The following is a 21,431-nucleotide window of genomic DNA, read 5'->3' as shown; positions in this document are numbered from 1 at the left end:
CAATAAAAATATTTCTTATCTGCCTCAAGACTTTCCACATACAAACAAGATAAAAGATTTAAACAAACAAATAGGAATGAAAAGCTCGAAGACCACTTTGTCCCCCTGTTCTGTCCTGAAGTCAGTCTGGAATTGGCCATTGTATTTTACTTCCTGGCTTTCAAAAACCAAAGGACTGTCTTCAAAGGGAAGCTGTAGGGAGCCATAAGGGTGTTTTTGGAAAAGTCACGTATTTTTAAACACTGAGTGGGACTCTCTTCTATTGATCCATTGTCAACAATGCAGGCTGCGAGACTGGTTAAATGAAAACGTATTTACTGCTTCCCCCTATTGATGCTCTACCATCATTTCAGCATATAGCTTGACTCAAATTTTTAGCTCTACCATTATCTTTTAATGATTCTATGTTGGCTATCTCTTTTAAATTACATTTTTTCTTCTGTCTTTGATGAAATGCTTGTCCAGAGAAGGGCGATGGAGCTGGGGAAGCATCTGTAGCACAAGTGTGATGAGGAGCAGCTGAGGGAGCTGGAGGGGTTTAGTCTGGAGAGAAAAGGAGGCTCAGGGGAGACCACACTGCTCTCCACAGTTACCTGAAAGGAGGTTGTAGCCAGGTAGGGGTCGGTCTCTTCTCCCAAGTAACAAGTGACAGGACAAGGAAATGGCCTCAAGTTGTGCCAGGGGAAGTTTACATTGGATATTAAGAAAAATTTCTTCACAGAAAGTGCGGTGAGGCATTGAAACAGATAGCCCAGGGAATTGATGGAATCACCATCCCTGGAAGCGTTCAAAAGGTGCGTGGATGTGGCTCTTGGGGGCACGGCTCAGTGGTGAACACGGTGGTGTGAGCTCATGGCTGGACTCGGTGCTCGTAAGGCCTTTTCCAGCCTTAACAATTCTAAACCATATTCTCACACTTGTGCTTCAGCCTTGAGTCTGCCTTCTAAGAAATTAAGCTGATTTTTTTTTATTTTTATTTGTTACTAGTAGTAGTCTTTGTCTGCTTTCCTTAGCTATGTCTTGACTATTTGCTTTTCCAATAGTTTTCGCTTAATTGCTACACCGTCATTCCTGGCTCTTTAGCCCTCCGCACTTCATATATATATATATATACTAAAAATACATATATATATATATATATATGTATGTATTTTTAGTGCACTCTGCTTCTTTCCTTGCTCCGGCATAAACTGGGCAGCACAGACGAGCCGGTGGCCAGGCCGGGGCCCGTGCATGCGCGGCGTGCCGTTGTCCACTGGTCAGGCGGGCGGACGCGCGGAGCGCCGGGGCCGGCGGACGGATGGCGGCTGCGGCGCCGGGTCTCCTGCTGCCCGCTACTTCCCGGCCGGGTGCGGGAGCTTGCCGGGCCGGCCGCGGCTGGTGCCGCCTCGCCGGGGCTCGGGCCGCGCCTGGGAGAGCCCGTTGGTTGTCGTGGCCGTGGAGGCCCTGGGGCGGCGCGAGGTCGTGCGCGGTTTCCTCCCCCTGCCGGGGCTGGGCGGGGAGGGCGTTGAGGTGCGGGTGTTCTGGCGCGGTGAGGGGCTGCCGCTTGGAAGCGGCCCATCGCGGCTGGAGTTAATGATTTACTGCAAAATCGTGGCGCTCTTATTAGCATCACAGTGAGGTGCTTAAACAGTCAACGGTGATGACAGTAGCTGGCACAAAAAAATGTATATGTGTTATTATTAAAAGGAGTGTTTAGCAAAAAAGAGTTGCCACTCTCTACAGCTCCCTGAAAGGAGGTTGTAGGCAGGTGGGGGTCAGTCCCTTCTCCCAGGCAACTAGTGAGAGGATGACACAGTCTTAAGCCGTGCCAGAGGAGGTTTAGCTTGGACATTAGGAGGAATTTCCTCAGAGAAAGGATGATTAGACATTAGAATGGGCTACTCAGGGAGCTCGTGGAGTCACTGTCCCTGGATGTGTTTAAGGAAAGACTGGACATGGTCTGGTTGACCATGGCACTGGTGTTCTTTCACAGCTCCATAGTTTGTTCATGGTGGTGTTGGGCCGTGGGTTGGACTCAACGATTTCAGAGGTCTTTTCCAACCTAGTCGATTCTGTGATTCTTATTTTTTTTAGTTTATGAATTTCCTAAGCAGAATCACGCTTTGAAAAGCGGTACTGCCACTGTCTTCATCATTTATCCTCAACTTGGGCAGGGGACTCAATGAAATTTCAGAAGGGAAACATGATGGATATGGCCAGCTCAGGAAGTGTACTGGAATAAGAGATCTTTCTTTCAAATGAAATACTTTTCTTACAAACTTCCTAAAATGCAGAGTAACACAGAAACTCTTCTAAATTGTCCTTTCCCGCAGAAAACCAAGGAGCAGTAGAGCCCCATAATCATCTGTTTCAAAACAGGAATACTTCAGCTCAGTGAAAGTTGCAGAGGTGCCAGAGTGACCCTAGAAATGGAAAGTGCATTGTGATTTTTCATACATTACTGCACACAGGCCTTTGCAAATGCTGGAATAAATATAACAGGTTTTGTAAAACATGTTTTCCAGGCTTCTTGGAACACCAAACTACAGCAGGTATCTTCAGGACAGCTTCCTTAAAAATACACCTGATGAAATGATGCAAAAAGTTGTTGGAGAAAAGGTTCATTTCCAGAATAGAAAATGGCTCATAAATAATATTGTTTAGTATCTTTTATCATATAAGCACATCAGAGTTGTTCATCACTCTGCTTACTCTCAGCAAGAACAGCCAAACTCCCTCCAGTTCCAAAACTGCGAATATGTCTCCTGAAGTCAGTGGAGCAGTAAAAGTGTTGCTGTCTACAGCACATTATGAAATTCCAAAAGTCTAATTATGACCTGTTTATCGCTTTTTTTAAAAGGAATTATTCTGGAATATGTAGAAGGTGGTGAGTCAAAGACCAGACCTATAGATCTTCTTGATCTTAAACCTGAGTAAGTATGATATTATTTCAGATAACAGTACTCTCTACTGTTTTATAGCATGTTCATATACCACTCTACTGGACTGTTTTAAACATAATTGAGGTCAGCTATTACACGGAACCTACATGCTCTACTCAGCCAGCTCTGGTAGGAAGAGCTTTAGAAAGATAACAAAAATTGCCACCATTAAATAAAGTGCCAAAATCTCTGGAGTTTATTAGGCAGAAAGGCATGAAGTAATATGATTGTCTTAATACCAACAGTGACATGGAAGAGTCCTTGCATGTAAGCCAAAGCCAGTAGACAATGTAGGCTGCATATGCAAGATGAAAAATCCAAATTTAAAAATTACTAATTTTTGTCTACCTGGAACTGTCCAGAGTAGTACTGTGGATAAAACCTAAGGAGTCACTTTGTGAAAGAAATAAGTTGTCTGGTGAACAGGAGTATAAACACTGAGAGGATACTAATTTATGGAGATGTTAGAGGCCTCCATTTAGAGGACTGATACAGAAAATCCCCTTTAGACTGCAATATTTTACATACAACCAGAAATGCTTGGCTTTCTTGCTAGGACTAGTTTTAAGAGCATGTTGGTGCTTTGACTGCTGGGTATTGTCAGCTCTTAGTTTCTCATTCTGCTGGTGGTCAGGAATCAGCAGTTTATCTGATAATATGAAGAGATGATCCAATTCCACAGGCTAGCTGTGTCCTGGGGCTCCATGGGCATCAATAGGCTGTGGACCACATCATGATAGTTATCATAACTAAGAGTTATAGAAACAGGCACAGATTTGTGAAACCGCAGGCAGAGATAATTTTAACACTTTCTATATATAGTTTATTTTGTTACTATTTCATAGGCAATTAATTTGGAATTTATTCTAAAAGTGACAAATTGGGACACACGTTTCCCATGTCGGACCCTCTATGGAAATCCTTTGGAAAAGTTAATTTCCTGCCAAGCTACAATTTTTAGAAATTAAATTTTTCTGTACAACTTTAGTAAGAGAGGGAAGGAAGCATAAAAACCAAGAAAGATTTGTCCATGTTTCTTTAAGGCATTACAGAATGAGATAAACACATAACATTTAATTGCTTACTTCAGTTTCTCTGCAAGTAAATAATATTCTTGGGTTTATATTCGTAATTATTGCCAGAGGATAGAATCTGGTGGGTTTGTGCTTAGTTTTTTGGGAGGGATTTGTTTTAATTCTTTTCTTATAATTAGCACAGATGTCACAGCCTTAGTAGAAGAAATTCAAAAAGGAGAACCTCTCATCACAGCTGCCTGCGTGGAACACGTCATACTTTTAGTACGAAGATTGCAGCAGAAGCTGGTGGAAAAAGAGAATCACAAATTCTCTCTTTTTAAGGTCAGAGGCATGTTTAAAACAACTTGGATCATTTTGGGGGGTTTAAGTTGTGGTGCTGTGAGTATGTTTTTCCTGCTGCATATTATGCTGGAGAGCAAAATTTGGACTTTATGACTGATTTCTTGACTGTTTTCAATCCTCTCTGCCCTGTTCAGAGCAACAGAGTCTGGCCTGGTTTTATGTGCTGGGAATTCCCCCAGAAGGCTGAGAGGTATAACTGTTCCCAGACTGTTTACACAGGGTTATACATGAGGGTGTGTTTTGAATGGAGAGAAATAAATCTTTTATTTATCAGGTAAAAATTTATGGACCAGCAACACCCCTAATTTGTTTAAACAAAACCTGTAAATAGACCCCAAGTAAATTAGCTGTTGGGAAAGGAGCAAAATATTTTTGTACCCTTCTCTACTTGTTCTTCATTTTGTGAAAATTGTGGGGTTTGTGCTATTATTTTGTGAAAGTTTTGGGGGTTTTATGCAGTTGTCATTAGTAATCCTTGTTTTCATTACTTTCTGTCATTACTATTTTGTTTTAATATTGATAGTTTGATCTTCAGCTTACAGACAGCACTTCAAAAATTATTTCAAACAAGTAAGCTTTTTAAGAAAGCTTACTGAATGATTGATTAGAGAGACCTTTCAGAGCTTCAAATCCAGGATCCAGTCTGTCCCCTCACAGTACACAATTTCTTCCTAATATCTAACCTAAATTGCATGTTCCAATCTGAAATAATTAAACGTTGTATTTTTATTGTGTCAGCAGATGGCAGTGTGTAGCTGTTAAAAATTACTGGTCAGTGCTATGTTGTGTATTGTTACTTTAAACTGAGAGAGAAAAGGGAGAAGTTTTGTCCAACTAAAAAACCCTTACATGTTCCTAGGTATAACTTCGGTTCTTTTGACCACCGGTACACATCTGCAAAGATGTGTGTATTTAACCTGCAAAGAATTCTGCAAAGATATGTGTATTTAACCTTGAAAACAGAGCTATGTAATAGGGCATCTTAACTTAAAAGTTTCTGTTCTCTTTTAAGGGATGCTCTCAACTGAGATAATACCTTGCTTTTCAAAAGCTTTTAAAATTGTTTGTTCATCATAGAGACTGATAAATTCACAAAAGCTTGTTCAAATTTGAGTGTAAATAATGTATTTGTTCATTGTTGGGTATAATGCTGTATTTGAGCTTCTGTATTTGGAAATAATAGAGGCAGGCAAATCCAATCAGTGCTGGCCTATTTCCTTCACTGGAGCAGTTGGAAGTGTGTGAAAAGAACTTCTGTGATGTTTCAGTTTCATTTAAGGCTTGTAAGTGAAACATGAGTATCAGGTGCTTCTGAGGTGGGTGGGAGTGAGTTTTCTTTTTCTTTTCTCCCTAAAAAGTGTTCCATGTCTTTGCATTGTTTGGAAATGAATGTTTTGTCCCTGTTGCACTGGAGTATAATCTAAAACAAGTGTCTAAACTCATCTTTTTGTTATTTCCAGTAATTGTGGTGATGGTGGTGTGTTAGGTACCCCACAGAGAAACCAGCTTTTGTAACAATTCTCAGGTTTTAAACTATTACATGGCATGGGATGCTGTAGTGATTTACACATTTTTATTTTAGGTCCTGCTGTAGCAGATTTTGCAGAACTGAGGTATATTTTTTTAATATTGTCATTACTGCACCATTTGCACAAGCAATTCTCCCTGACTCAGAGTTATGTGGATGAAGCAATTGCAGCACTGAAGAACAGAATTAGTCCCATGATCTGAAATTAAATATAAACCTATCTTGTTTTCCTCCCTTTTTTTCATAATGTTTGAGTATCTTTGTTCAGAGCTGCCTGCATGGAGTCCTAAAAATGTCATGGATCAAATTTCCCTAAATTTCCCTAATTATCCATCCTCATCTGCAGATATTTGTATATTGTGGCTGTTTTTAAAAATCAAAATATTTTTGACATTTCCACATCTTGACTGCTCATTCCCACTACTGTAGCTGAAAGTACAACTTATGTTACTTTCTCTAGAGAACAGAAATTGTTTCTGTGACATAAAATGTATTTTCTGTTTCTCTCTCAGTCCTTCACTTGACCATTTTTATTTCCATTTTGATGAGTCCTTTCTCTTCTGAGTAGAAGATCAATGAGCCTCTTTCATTTTCCTTTTGGAGACAAGCAGCTTGGAAAACTTGAGATAAGGACAATAAGTTGAAGCTCTGGTAACATGTCAGTGATTAAATGGCATTGCTCATAAATCAATTCTTCTTCATTCTCACACTACAGAAAAAACCTAGTGAGCCACTGAGGTATTTGTAACATCCCTTTACTTTCCTGTCAGCAATTGCTGTGATTTCCCAGTTTATGGTTTTATTTTGCTTTAGTCTTGAGTAGAGGGGCAGGGAATTGTTCAAATGCAAACTGTGTTGTGCAGTAGCCACTTTATTCAAACACCAGCCAGACTGTATTTTTTTTTTGGTCTATTGGCAGTGTCTGAAACTATTTTCACCTGTGTTTAATAAACCTCAATCTGTATTATTATGGCTATAGGATCATGAAACATATATACACTCTATTTAAAGGACTTTGTAAGCAATTTTAGACAACAGTGACCTCCATAACCTACACAGCACAGGTAGACATTAATCTTGAAATGCTCTCTTGAATTTTGTCTTGCCAAGTACCTTTGTTATGGTTTTTCATGCCTTGTCATAATCTCATAGGACATAGATGCAGCTTATATCTGTTCTTTCTGGTTTTTATAGTAAAATCACATGCTAGCTAGAAGTTGCTCATATCCTGAAAGACTCAAATACTCAATTCAGTTGGATTTCTTGATTCACTTTATAAGACTTAATATTAGTTGGGATTTCTTTCATCAGTGACCCCAGCAGGCATGGTCTCCTCACTCATTTGTTTTGCCCTTTCAGCTCTGATCTAGGGTTACTTTGCTGGTCTCAGAGAAGATGAATTAAAATCAAGCATGGGGGAAAAGGCAGTTAATTTAAATAAAATATAAATTTGAAATAATTTAAAATAAATAGCGTATAATATCTTCACTGATAACCTGATAATACATGGGGAATTTTTTAGTTAGGGATTAATGTATAACAGCTGTAACTGGTAGTATGACAGGAGGAGGAGAAAAAATTAACCTGTCGAATATTTTGAGCAATGTTTTTGTTTTATTTGCATCGAATGTTTTTCCTCTCCCTGCCCCACTTCTATTTCAGGTGCTTAGAACACATCTATTGCCATTGACTAATGTAGCATTCAACAAATCTGGTTCCCGGTAAGTTGTTTTCAAAGTCAAAATACATAATCACTAATTGAAGTTTGGTATTTGTAAATTAAATGGGAAGGGAACTTCAGTGCTCTTATCTTGCTGCACAAAGAGTTCAGCTGTGCTGCTTATAAGCACCTTCAGGCACAACTGGGGATTATATTTTGGGCCTCTGTGGGAGAAATAATGGGAGATGCAAAAAAGTAGCAGGAGAGATTCAATTTGTGCAATTTTTTTCTTCCAAGGTGATAGTTTGTTGATAATTACCATGTTACAGACAGAAACACCTTTATGACAATAAACTGCATATTGCTAGAAGCTAAGTGAGTCTTCAACATAAACTCAATTGGGACTTTCACTATAGTGGAAGTGTAACTTTCATGTTAATTGATTTCCATGTGGACATGTGTCTTATCATTTTTTCCTTCATGCCTTGAAAGCAGCAGCTTGCTTTCTAGGTGAAATACATTCAAGATTAGAAGAAAGGTGTTTTTAGGAATAATATGTTTTAAAGAAAAGAAGAACCTCTATGGTCATTAATCTGTATTTTTGAAAGGGAGATTTAGGGTCTGAGACAGTGCTAATTGAAATCTGTGAAAATAACTCATTTGACTGTGCATCAGGACCAGTTAGCTATTTACTATATTCAGAATTTAATTTCTCTTTGCTTTAGCTTTATCACTGGAAGCTATGACAGAACCTGCAAACTATGGGATACAGCATCAGGAGAAGAGCTGCATACACTGGAGGGACACAAAAATGTTGTCTATGCAATAGCTTTCAATAATCCCTATGGGTAAATATATAGCCTCTGAGATACCTCATAATTGCTAATCATGTTATTTTGCAAATACTCTAATATAAAATAGATTATTTCAAACTGAAAGAGTTCAACTTCTGAATTTGTAGAGTTCAACTATAGCTAAACACTGCGGGAGGATACTATTTTATTTGTATATTCAAACATGTTTTCTGCTATAATTTTTTGAAATAAAATTTAGAAATTCTAACCACAAATTTAATTATGTATTCAGTCTTGAAATATATATATATAAGTCAGTTTAATATATTGAAGCACAGATTTATTTCAGTAATACCTACAGGATCAGATTGTGTTCTGAATGTTAATCAGAACACATAATTGTATGTGATGTGAGATATAAGTACTTATGACAACCTGTGTTGCTTCAGTTAAGGAGAAAGAAAAGTTCTGTCACAGCAGAACTGGATTTCTCCATTTGCTATTACACATTCATTATTAGTTAGGACATGATTTAGAAGTTCAGAGCTGTTGAGTAATTTTTATAAAATCCACAGGGGGCCGCTGTGTGAACGTCAAATATGAATCTGTACACCTTTGTTTTCTCCAATAACTTTGCCCTAGGCTGGGATTGCCACCTGTTAGGTGAAGGGAATTACATGTTAGCTACTTAAGTTTCATTGTCATGTGCTTTCTGAGAAAGCTATCATGTGTGAGAAAACCATTTTGTTTCTCTGCAAAGATAAATTAATTCCTATTTTTCTATTGAATCATGTTACTTCTTTTGCTGTCAGATGTCCTATTTATAAGTTAAGCAATCCATAGTTAACATCAGGAAATAAATGTTAAAGACTTGTTCTTACACTATTTGAGGCTTCATCTCCTTCTTTGATATGAAAAGGAAAACCTAGAACCTGCTTTGTCAATGTTTTATATTCTGATGTTATTCTTCACTTTAAAAAAAAACAGTTAATGAAAATCTTTTGTATACTTTGTAGAAAGTAATGACAAAAATCTGTGCAAAGATGAATAATTAGACTGTAAAAGTGGAGAAACAAGATACACACAAGAGAATCTGATCAGAACCGTGAACTACTTTTACATTAAAATTTCATTAAAAAAAGAATGTTTTTTCCTGCTAATCTTTAAGTGTTGATTCAGTGTCCCTTGCTACATTTTCTGGATACCTCAGTTCAGTCTTGCTCTAACTGCAGTTGGTCACACCACTTCCACTGACTTCAGTGAGAGTGGAGTTCGACCTCTGAAATTTGGGTAAACTGCTTATAAAAGGAGTCTATAATGGTTGATAAACAGATGTTATCTGATGAAATGGCGTAACTTTTTAATGCACCTGGAAGTGCAGCAGATAACATCATCCCTGAAGTAGTGTAGTCAGCAGTTATGAACACTTCTGTGCTCACAGATAAGCGCAGTGACTCTCTCAGAAACTAATTGTGTCTGCTCATTTTTTCCCTTAATGTAACTTGTGTCTGTGACATCCTGCTCCAGGATCTTGTAGTGTGGCAGTGCGTGCAAGCTTCCATGGCTGGGTATGTTTCTGTGAGTTCTGCTGTCTTTGGAGTCAGAGGGTTTTTCTGACTAGAAACGATAGGATTTTTTTCCATTTAGTGACAAGATTGCCACTGGATCTTTTGATAAAACCTGCAAACTGTGGAGCACGGAAACAGGAAAATGTTATCATACTTTCAGAGGACACAGTGCAGAAATTGTGAGTAGTGCTGGATATTTCTTATTCCTTTGTTTCCTCACACCATCATTGGTGACTGTGGGTTCCCAACTCCCCATGAGCTCCCATTGAAAAGCACAGCTATTCTGCTCCCCCTATTCACAGATTCAGATATTGCTAACACTTCTGCACTGCAAGAGAAGATAATCTGACAGCTCTTAAGAGAGAGAGTGAACCATCATATACATATAAAAATATAAATATTTTTATTTTTACTTTGTTCCAATTTCCCCCGATTGCTAGATGTTAAAACATTGAAAAATACCATAGCATTTGGATTTTTCAGTTTATTGTACATATTTATTGCTTGATTATGCATCCCATTTTTTTCTAGCTATCTTGCATTGCCTCTCACATTTGCAGAACTAAATACATAAGAACATCATTGCTTGTCTTCTTGTCTTTCACACGGAGATCTGAACTTCATGTACTGAACCAACTGGAGTCATAAAGAATGAATTTCTGAAATTTAAACTGTGTTAATTGGGAATATGTGGGATGCTGAAATATCAAAGATCTATGAAATTAAAACAGTTTAAGCTCAATAATTCTTGGTTTCCTTTCCAATGCACTAGGACCCCTATCAGCAACAGCAATAGCTATATAATCACTATTCAATAAAATATTGCTGGACATTGTTTCTGGGGAAAAAAAAAAAGAATTTAATGTAGATTGTGAGGCCTTAACTAGTGCAAGAAAATGGTGTTTTACCATGGTGGAAGGTAGGTTTGTTTCAGTGTGCTTTTGATTCTCTGGATAGTGTGAAACAGTTATCCCTTACAATGGAGAACATGTTTGCTTATTGAGAAAGGCTGCAGTGATTTTGCTTCCCCAGATCAGTTAGGTAAATGTTTAAAGGCCTCTCAATTTTTTCTGACTTCTGTAGAGGTTAGATTAGACCCAGAGTGTTATGAGTTGTGGCAGCAAGTAATTAGTAGAAGATAATAGTCAGCAAAAAATGATGTGTTTCTCTGAATGAGGCCTGTTTCTGAAAGGCTATTATTGCAGCTGATACATTGCTGGCAAGGGCATGTCTATAGTTATTCAGTATTCAAAAACTGAGCTACTGTTTTCCTTTTCTCATGGCACCTCCTATTCTTTATTTGCAGAACAATCATATTGAATAATTACAGAGAATGGGAGGATGACTACATGATTTTTTAATGTGAAAAATGAATTAAGCAAGTTGTTGAGCTTTTGTTCTTGCTTTTTCAAAAATAAATATGATGTTGTGGGGACGCCCTTGGCAAATGACATAGATAATAACACCTGAGAAGATAAGAGTGTGAGTGTACAGAGTGTGTTTGTGGGTACACAAAACTGTTTGGAGGGTCTTTGCCCCAAACTAACCAAGTTAAAGAGGAAGCCTACCAAATGATAGTGTTAGGGAGGACTGTCAGTAGAATTGAATTGTAAGTGGAGAATTTCAAAGAAAATTTTGAAATAAAGAAGTTGAATTTTGAAATAAAAAGAAAGAAGTAGAAGAAGATAAAAGAATCAAGACAAATTATAACGGGGTGGGGGAGACATTGGTCTGGAACCAATTGTTCTCAGTTGTCAAAACCTACTCTGGTGCACCCTGAGCATCCCAATCTCTGCATAGACCACAGGGAGAATAGCTTGTTTTTTGGAGACACCATTAGGAGTCTGCATCCAGCTAGTGGATTGTCAGTATGAGGTTCAACGAGAAGGCCCTGTTACCACCATGTAATATGTACATATATGAATTTGGATGCCTCTTTCCTGGAACGTGGATCAGGAGATAGTGGGAAGTGGCATGAATTCAGCTAAAGCTGGAGCACTTGTGTCCCTTGGGGCAGGTGTGGGGGTATTTGGGGAACACATACTCCTAGGAAAGGATGTGCTTGCAACCCACACATCCTGTGAGAGAGGATGAGTGTGCGTGCAAAAGTGTGTGTGTGTGATTAAAACCTCTTTGGAGTTAGAGGAGGAGGTTTAAAAATTTGCAACTGTTTATTAAGATTGCATAAGCTTATCTATTTCATTATAGATAGTGATACTGAAGACATAGTTCTCTACCAGTTAATTATGTGCTGTTAATAAATTAGCAAACTCCTTCAGTCCTGTTTTTCATTAAAACTTTGTGAATTAAATAGTTTTTCCTTGTGACAAAAATGAAACAGGCTCAGAAAACAATACAGGAAAACTTCCAGTAAGTCTTTAGTGTATTGCTGTTGCAAAGCAGCCAAGTAGTCCACTTGATTTGGGCAGTCATCGAGAGTTATGTGGTAGGGACTTGTTGCCCCTCTAGTGAGCTGCTGGAAGAACTCTGTAATTTTTCTGTATGCCATAAAATATTGTCAGACTTTTTTAAAACTATTAATCTTGACCCCTTGTTTTTGGCAAAATATATATAAATAGACTCCCACTTTTTCTATCCAATGTTTTTTGCTACAGGTATGTTTATCTTTTAATCTTCAAAGCACATTGGTGGCAACTGGAAGTTTGGATACCACTGCCAAATTATGGGACATAGAGAAAGGAGAAGAAGTAGCCACTTTAAGAGTATGTTTGCCATATGTTTTTAAAGGTGTTCCTTGCTTTCTTAGTTTTCCAGCTGAGGTGAATAACATTACAGCAGTTTCAAAACTTGCTTAATTTCTTTTACCACGTGGTCCCACAGTGACTGCAGTTACAAAACAGAGTAAGAAAACTTGAATGGAATGAGAAAGCTGTGGTATTTTATAAAAAGCCCTATTTATCAAAAGACAGATTTTCTAATTTCAGTGACGTTCCTGCTATAGATTAGAATGCCCTCATTAAAACATGTTACTGTCCTGTAAATTGTGATCTCCTCTGTATGGATCTTCCTGTGAAAATCAGCAGAGGACAGGCATCCAGTTACCTCTAGATCTTCATCTCTCTTTGCTCTGCATGGCTTGCTGGGATTCCACAGGTTTAGATTGGCCTCTGCTGTTTCAATGCATTTCTCTTGTGTAAATCCTAAATAATATAGTGAGTAAGCTTCCTGCTAAAGGGGTGTGCCTGCTTTTTTGCAGTTGTTGGGATATTGGCTATTCCAAGTTGGGTAGGTATTTCTGTCAAAATTGTGATATACTGGCCCAGACAGTAAATAAAACATTGATGGGTTATAGAAGGATTATGCTACTGAAAAAATCCTACATATTAAACTATATTAATGGTAAAGTCATAATTTGTATTCTTATACTCCTTTTTAAAAATCCTCTCAGGGGCACTCAGCAGAAATTATTGCACTCTCTTTCAACACCATTGGAGATAAGATTATCACTGGCTCCTTTGACCATACAGTAGCAGTATGGGATGTTGGCACTGGCAGGTACTAAAGCACTAATAAATATAGTTTTACTTTGCATGCTTTCTGGACAAAGGAAACAGTGTTGAGCTACAAATTACAGACCACATATTTCATTTAGAGTATATGTTCCTTCATCTTGTCATTTTTTACTCCTTTGTGCTTCTGAAAAGGAATGCTGCTCATGAAATGCTTTAGTATGTGTTTTTTGTTTTAAATTTCCATCTTACGAGCATTAAGGAGGCAGAAGGAATGGACAGATCCTGCGCTCGTTCCTCGTGAGTTCTCCAAACGGGAAAATATTTTATCCACATGGAAATTCATGGTTTGGAAGGTGTCGAGAATTTCTAGATGGAACAGACTGTTTAAGTAGAAAGAAAGTATATTTTATGTCATAGAAAATTCATCTGGTTACATTGTCTTAAAAAACTATAGAAGTTGCAGTCAGAAAGATTATGAGCAAATCATGCTTTGCTGTATAGAGGTTCAGGTAGAGTTGCAGAAATCTTCTATGTGAGGTTGTGTGTGCATGTTTTTCACCATATGAAATATATCAGAAACACTGCTTTCCAAAGCTGAGCTTGAACTTGGAGTTTCTTCTAATTTTGCTGGCTGACTCCAATAAGCACATGTGTTCCTCAGTTTTATTCTGGGTGGGTATCCCAATTTGTCCTGAGGGAACTTGACGTAGGGACAAGAAATCTGAATGAGATTCAATATTTTCTTCATAAAATATTAAAGTTAAAAAGACAAAAACAAGGAGGAAGGGGGAACCTGCTTTTTTAATACAGGTCTATATTTAATCAGTAATTTCTCCCTGGCAGATTCAGTTGGCTATAGTTCAGTTGAAGGTGTCTGCAAAGCTTCATTTGGCAAATCAACAGCTTGACCAGGGGTCAGGGTGCTGAGACATAAGCAGTTTCTTATTTGTAGTTATGGTCAAATACAAGAGCATCTATATACTAAATTTCACTGGAAACTGAAAATTAAAGTAGTATTATCATGGCTGAAGCTGATTTTTTTTTATAAATAAATGGAATTTTTTTATGGCACTTTACAAGTGTCTTTTTGTGTTCTTTCTAATTGTGTATCTCATAGATAGTGGTTTCTGTGAGATGTTCCACACCTTGCTTTTTATTCTGTTTATTGATTGGATCTTTATGTTGAAGATTGAAGCCCATCCTGACTTCTTTAAAATTGGAAATTAAACATTTTAAATTTTAATTTAAAACTTTCTTCTTTATTAGGTATTTTGGGCATTAGGTATTACAATAACAGTAGTTAAATAGCAGAGCAAGTAATTTGTTTATAAAAGTAAGAAGTTTCCCTCTGTTGTTATCTGCTTGTTGGTTTTCGGTTTTACTGTAAGAAGTTCTACATGAATACAAGTGTGGGCCTCACAGTGTTAGAAACTAAAATCTATAAAATAATCTGAGTTTAATCAAGTTTTTATTACCATAAACAGATAGAAAATTCAGTTGCTCAGGAGATTTGCTTTGCTATTTTTTTAGCATATATATTAATTTAGCTACCCTTATATATCTTATGCAATGAATAAAAACATTTCAGTCACTTAAACTAATTTAGTTGTTTTCCTTGTCATCAGTTTATCCATTATTTAAAGCGTGTTTCTATTAATGATACAGTGATATTAGCACTGTGATAATAACCCAATTTACTAATCCTTTAATACATATATATCTCAATCTTTTTTAGGCTTCCTTGCCTTATAGGCCATTAATTCTTAGGAAGCAATAGCAGCTAATTGTAACCTCTCTGTTCTGATAAAGCTGAAGAATTTAATGTAGCCAGTCTTGTGCAGCAAGAAGTTTAGGATTAATGAGGATTAGAAATCATATTTCAGTTTGGCCTTCATTTGCCTGTTATTTGGGAACATGCTCACATTAAGCACCTGATTAAGTTCTATTTGATCTTCAGTGGATTTTATAAAAGGTTTAGATTACACAGAGTTTTTTAAAGATGTACTGTTTACAGTTCATTGAGGTAGGATAATGGGATAGTAACGTGGAAAACCTTGCTGTATATGTTGAAGAATACAAGGAATTTGTCTCTGATACCGGAAAGTCATTGCATTTCATTGGAAATACATTCACTAAAATAGTTTTAAAAGAGAAGGGAGGACTTTTCCATTTTATTCCTTACTGCCTCTTTTTTATCAAAGATAGAAAATGGAATTGATGTAGTGGAAGAATCCTAAATGAACTGTACCACTCCATTTAATTGCTTTAATGGATAAAATGGTGAAGACGTTCACCTTAACTATAGCATTTTATAAACTTACTGATAATTTCTATGTATATATCAAAATGCACACTATAAATGTAAATTACCTTTTTTTTCTGTAGCAGGTTACATACTTTAATAGGTCACCGAGGAGAGATTAGCAGTGCCCAGTTCAACTGGGACTGTTCTCTCATTGTCACTGGATCAATGGACAAAACATGCATGGTAAGAATGTTGAGTATATACTGAATGCAGCTACATGACATAAAAATATATATATATTTTAAATAAAAGAGCATTATTTTAAACTAGTACATGTAATTAAAAATTTATAACTAAATGTATGCTTATTCATTTCAGTGAAGTCCAGTTAAGTCTTGTTTAATCAATACACTGAAATAAAAAAATATATAGGACTTTATTAAACTAACCAGTGACTCTTTATTGATTTATATCCTGGTTTTGTGTTAATACGTGTCAGATATCAGAAAGGGCCTCTATGTACTGCTTTATCCAACAATTAGGTATCTATCAAGTAAATTAGTCAAAGTAAGCAAAAAAATTACCCCTATTTATCTGTGCAGCTCTGGAATGCTGTGACTGGGACACATCTGGCAACTCTGGCAGGTCACAGGGATGAGATCGTGGATGTGTGCTTTGATTACACCGGCCAGCGCATTGCCACTGCCTCTGCCGATGGTGAGTGCAGTGACTGGGCTGCTGCAAGAATTCACCTGTGGCATTGGTTTTGCTCTGAGTGTAGCTTGATGGAAGAGGAGTATTTGATTCAGAACTATAGGTCAAGCAATGTTTGTTGTGTTATAGAAAGTTTGGCATTAAACTTAAGTAGTTTTCTCCAGTGAAGATGTTCTTATTTTCATACTTTGATCAACTCAGTGTGTGTTTCCCCTTTAACTTCAAACTTGAAAGGAAATATTTCACTTGTGGCTGGAAATATGTTTTAAATATGTAGGTAAATAGCTTTTGAGGGGGTTGATTTTTATGACTCAAATTTAGGCTTAAATGAAAATAGTTGGAATTTTACTGGTGGATTTACTACCAGGCTTTCCAAATGCACAGGAAGAGAATACTCAATGCAGAGGTAGTGAAAGAAGCAATTTTGGTTTGTTATTGGTATGCAGAAGTTTTACATGCTCATTATTTTTTTAGGAATTGCAGTAAATAGTTTTTTGTATTTACCTCTCAGTTATTTATATTACAGTGCATAATGACAATACCATATTATTTTTACATATATAAGGGCTTTGATTTGCACTTCCAGAAACAGGATACCAGACTGAATGGGGGGCATTATTTTGGATGTGTTTTGCTGTAGGTGCTATATTCAGACAAAAGACAGAGTAAAAAGTTTCCTGAAATTTAATCAATAGCTTATTAAGTATAACGAATAGCTTATTTAATAAAATGAGTATCTGAAATATAATGAAAGCTTTCTAGATACAGTGTACATGCTTTCTGAAATTATAGACTTCAGTAGTCTGGACATTTGTATTTGCATTTTAGAAGTTTTCCAGGAGAATCCATTTCTGGTCAGGAAAGAAAGTCAGGCTTTTCCAAACAGAGTACAGATCCTTTTTAATAGACTTTACCCTTGGAGGAAGCTCTATGAAGATTGCCTTCTGTTTCTTTTGAAATGAAGCTTGAGGATGAGTTCCTTCTGACCTCATTGAAATGTTCTTATTGAAATGCATGCTTAAGCATAACAGTCACATATGGCTCCCCATCTACTGCAACAGGATCAGCAAGAGTCTATGATGCACAAACACAAAAGTGCATTGCAAAGCTAGAAGGTCATGGAAGTGAAATTTCCAAGGTAAGTTGTCTGTGGTTTGCTCCTTTTTTAATTTCAGTATGTGTGACTATCCAATCCACCAGTTACTCCATGACACAGAAATACTGTTAAAGCAGGTGAGAATATAGTAATTATTATTTAAAATTGAGAGGTCTGGCTAAGGAGTTATCTTTACTAATAGAACATTCCTTTTGGCTAAAAGCTATCAGTCAGTGACTGTTTACCAATTCCCCACTTCTGAGCTAAGATAGCCCTGGGGTTGCTACTCCTATAGGCTCCAAGAGCCACCTCTCTACACTGTCATGTTATTTACTATTTTATTTCTTACAATTCTGGCAGCTACTTAAGAAGTCCATCCCTCCCAGGGACAGATATCTGGCTTTTTTAACATTGAAATGACTTGTTTTCCTTAGCTTTTTCCTTTTGCTGAAACAGTTTACAGGTTGGGTCACCACAATTACTTGGCAGGGAATGGGGGAGCAGCGAGGGAGATACTGTCCAAGTGTTCTCTCAATATGATCAGAGTTAATAGAGCTTCTGTCTGACCTGTCCTAAATTGTACCTGTGTTATTACACCCTTGGAGTCCCAGATTCTCTGACAGAATAAGCACCATGTTTTTACTCTCTTGTTAACATCTTAAGGCTATTGTCTTTGAGGCTCTTACCATCACCCTTCTTCCTTACATCTACCAGATATGTTCCTGCTTACTCTTTTTCATTTCTCTGCACACTCGATTTATGGAATGGCAAAAAATATTTCCGTGGATAAATACATGGAGAGTCTTATTTTCAAAAGTGCTTAAGGGACTTGGAAGTATAAAGCCTTTTTCAAAAATCACTTGGTCATGAGGAGTGTGCTCATGTGCTTTGCTGGAAGTCTTATCAGGCTCAATTTTGAACACCAAAGTTCTGTTCCAAATACATTTAGTTGCTTCCAGCATTGTACATATTTTTCAAACTTTGTTATTTATTACTTGAAACTTTTTGTTATTCTTTCAAATTGATAGTTCTCACTAGCTTCAAAGCTTGAAAGCTAAGTCTGTGCTGCTTTCTTTGGATGTATTTTGAAATTGAAACATTACTATTTTGAAACTAGGATGGTTCTTAGTGAACGGAACCCACCTTCTTTCATTTTATTGTTTTGTCTATTATAATCACTCTGCTGAGAGAATATTCAGTTCAGAAAGGCTGGTATTTCCTCATTTACTATAGTCACTGCAGTATTTCACACTCAGATCCACTGGGTACAGTTGGGACGTGTGAGTGGGTTAAAGACAGCTTCCATCATAGTCCTTCATGCTGACAGGATTGCTTTGCTGGAAGTGAGAATCTGCTCATCTGGGAGCATGTTGAAAAGTCTGTGTATTTCTGCAGATATTCTGGGTAGCTGTGACCACTTGGGAAGGTTATTACTTGGAAATTGGGTTTTTAGGGAACAGATATTTTTGCCCTCAGTGATTAAGCAATTTTGCAATATATAATAAGCTGGTATTGTCTGGTTAGTGCTAGAAAAATATACCTGATTGTCTGGAAATGCATGTGGCTTTGGCAATGAATGTTTAACAAATATGAAGACATACTATAAAATGAATTGCTTTCAGTGCAAATTCTGATACTACAGAGATGCATGTTATTTATGTAGAACTCTATAAAATATGTATAAATTTTACATTGGAATAATGATAACATTTGAATAAAGTCGCTAAAGTTGTGGATCAGTTGTCATTTTGGGGCTTGGTATTCTGAAGTTTTGATCCTATGGTAAGGTCATTGTTTATAGACTTTTGTAAATCCACAGTTTTCAGCCAGAGAAGTTTGCCAATGTCACTCTAGTGAAATACTATCCTTAATTTTAGCTGAAAAGCTGAATGCAAGAGTTTTTCATTTCTATTTTCATCTTTTAATCACTAGATACACTTCTTTCTCTAGGCATATTGACTTGCTAAGTAACAAAACTCATTTCTGTATTTTAAAGGTATGTTTCAACCCTAAAGGCAACTTTATACTGACAGCCAGTTCTGACAAAACAGCTCGACTCTGGGATGCTGCTACTGGACACTGCCTTCAGATATTAGAGGGTCATACTGATGAGGTATTCTCCTGTGCTTTCAACTACGAAGGGGATACAATTATTACAGGTAACTAATATATTCCATTATTTAGTTTCTTTTTGAGAGACATTTGAAATCTCGTTATGGGAAAAAAATAGTTTGAAAACTTTAGTAGGGCTGTGTGCCAAACGCAGATACCAGCAACGACTTAGAATATAGTCAAGAAAATCTAGAAACTCACTTTAGAACTGAGGTTTAAGTGAAAATGGCCATTAACAAATTTGTGTAAAGGCATGGGCATACCCTCCCATCTCTCCTATGGCCTATACTAGCACCAGAGCAGGGACTATGCCATTTTCTCACAGTGCATTGCTGTGAAGGAGGTGTGGATAAACAAAAGGCAAAGGTTTATAAATGGGAGCACACCTTTTGTGTATTTGGCACTGAACTCTGGTCAGGTGTTCTTCATTTCAGGAAAAAGTTATGGGAGCAGGAAAAGACATGAACAGTCAGGTTGCTTCAGTCATTTGACTGAACAACCAGAATGTGGGATGCAGGATGACCTCAGCTAAAAATATTGCTCTAGACCTTGCTGCCTGTTGCCAGTCATGGACAGGAAAATATTTATGTGGTTCCTCAGCATTCTGGGTACATTGTTGATGTAGGTGATAACAAAAATGGATAGACTGTGTAATACAGATACATGATTTCTTCATAATGTGTGTCTATTACTAGGGAGCAAGGATAACTCCTGTTGCATATGGCACTGACTGAAGAGAAGGAATGATACAGTTCAGTACCTGACTGCTCTGTAGTTCCAGAGACAATAAACTCAGCCTTGGAGATCTGTCTTCTTTTACTCTCTTTGTTCACCTTCTGCTGATGTAGAACAGTTACCAAGATTTGATAGGTTTGACTTAGAAGTCTGTTAGATACGGAATCGTGGAATCACAGAAGTTGGAAGGGACTGCTGGAGATCTTCTAGTACAACACCCCTGCCCTACTCAGCACCCTGTCAACCAAGCAGGCTGCCCAGGACTGACAAGGTGTTGAAATCTCCAAGGATGGAGACTCCACAGTTTCTCTAGACAACAGTGGAATAGTTTCTTGTATTTCAGTTTGTGCATGTTTTGCCTTTTCACTGAGCACCAGAGGAGTCTGGTCTGTTATCTCAGTCACCTGAGAGAAATCATGATTAGTGTGAATGAATGCAGTAGGATGGCTCTGTTTCTTTAGGTGTCATTTTTAACTTGTAACCTTTTTAATAGAAAAGAAATACAGCATTATAATACTCACAGGTGTGAAAGGAGTGTTGGTGTACACTTGCTTGGAGTACTTTTGTATTATTTTTTTTGTGTGTGTAATAAAATACTGAGTTAAAATACCAGTTTGCTACTTGCAATACAATGTCCCATTAAAATTTCTGGAGAAAAGCAGCAACCATTTGGGAACTGCATTGCTCTCAGCTTATTGCATGCATGCTGTAGTTAAACTCCCTGCTCATACTTGCCCACACCTTTCCATTCCTTCCATTCCTTTCTGCTCAGCCCTTGTTCTCGCATTTTGACCTGAGATAAAAGAAAACTATTATCAGTGGTGACTCCAGCTTTGAATTGTGGCCCAGATATTAAGTTCAGCCTCAAGAAACTCTCTGTACCAAAGATTTGAAGCCAAGGATTATGATATAAACTGAGAAGTGGATGAGAAATTCCTGCAAGTTATTTACCACCAAGTTATTTACAACGAGCTCTTATCCAGGCTTACCTCATTCCAGCAATTGGCAATAGGTTTCACCTGTGCAGAGCTCTTCCCACTATAGGCTTCACCTGTGCAGAGCTCTTCCCACTATAGGTTTCACCTGTGCAGAGCTCTTCCCACTATAGGCTTCACCTGTGCAGAGCTCTTCCCATTATAGGCTTCACCTGTGCAGAGCTCTTACCACTTTATAAAAGAGCACCTGGAACTGCACATGCTCTTT

At 37.5% G+C, this 21,431-nt stretch overlaps 1 protein-coding gene across 1 annotated transcript; it reads left to right on the top strand.

The window, feature by feature from the left end:
* The first annotated feature begins 1,233 nt into the window (after positions 1–1,233).
* Positions 1,234–20,720, top strand: DAW1 (dynein assembly factor with WD repeats 1). The gene is made up of 13 exons (XM_018074819.1): positions 1,234–1,531; positions 2,843–2,915; positions 4,138–4,282; positions 7,494–7,552; positions 8,217–8,339; positions 9,933–10,032; positions 12,469–12,576; positions 13,263–13,369; positions 15,712–15,814; positions 16,174–16,288; positions 17,347–17,423; positions 19,378–19,540; positions 20,189–20,720. Exons 1-13 carry the CDS (start codon positions 1,234–1,236, stop codon positions 20,221–20,223), a joined length of 1,506 nt encoding a protein of 501 aa, XP_017930308.1. The 3' UTR covers positions 20,224–20,720.
* Positions 20,721–21,431: the final 711 nt, after the last annotated feature.

Source organism: Manacus vitellinus, unplaced genomic scaffold (genome assembly GCF_001715985.3).
Source record: "Manacus vitellinus isolate BGI_N305 unplaced genomic scaffold, ASM171598v3 scaffold_29_pilon, whole genome shotgun sequence".
NCBI classification, from domain to species: Eukaryota; Metazoa; Chordata; class Aves; order Passeriformes; family Pipridae; genus Manacus; species Manacus vitellinus.
This window is presented reverse-complemented; position numbering and strand designations above follow the sequence as displayed.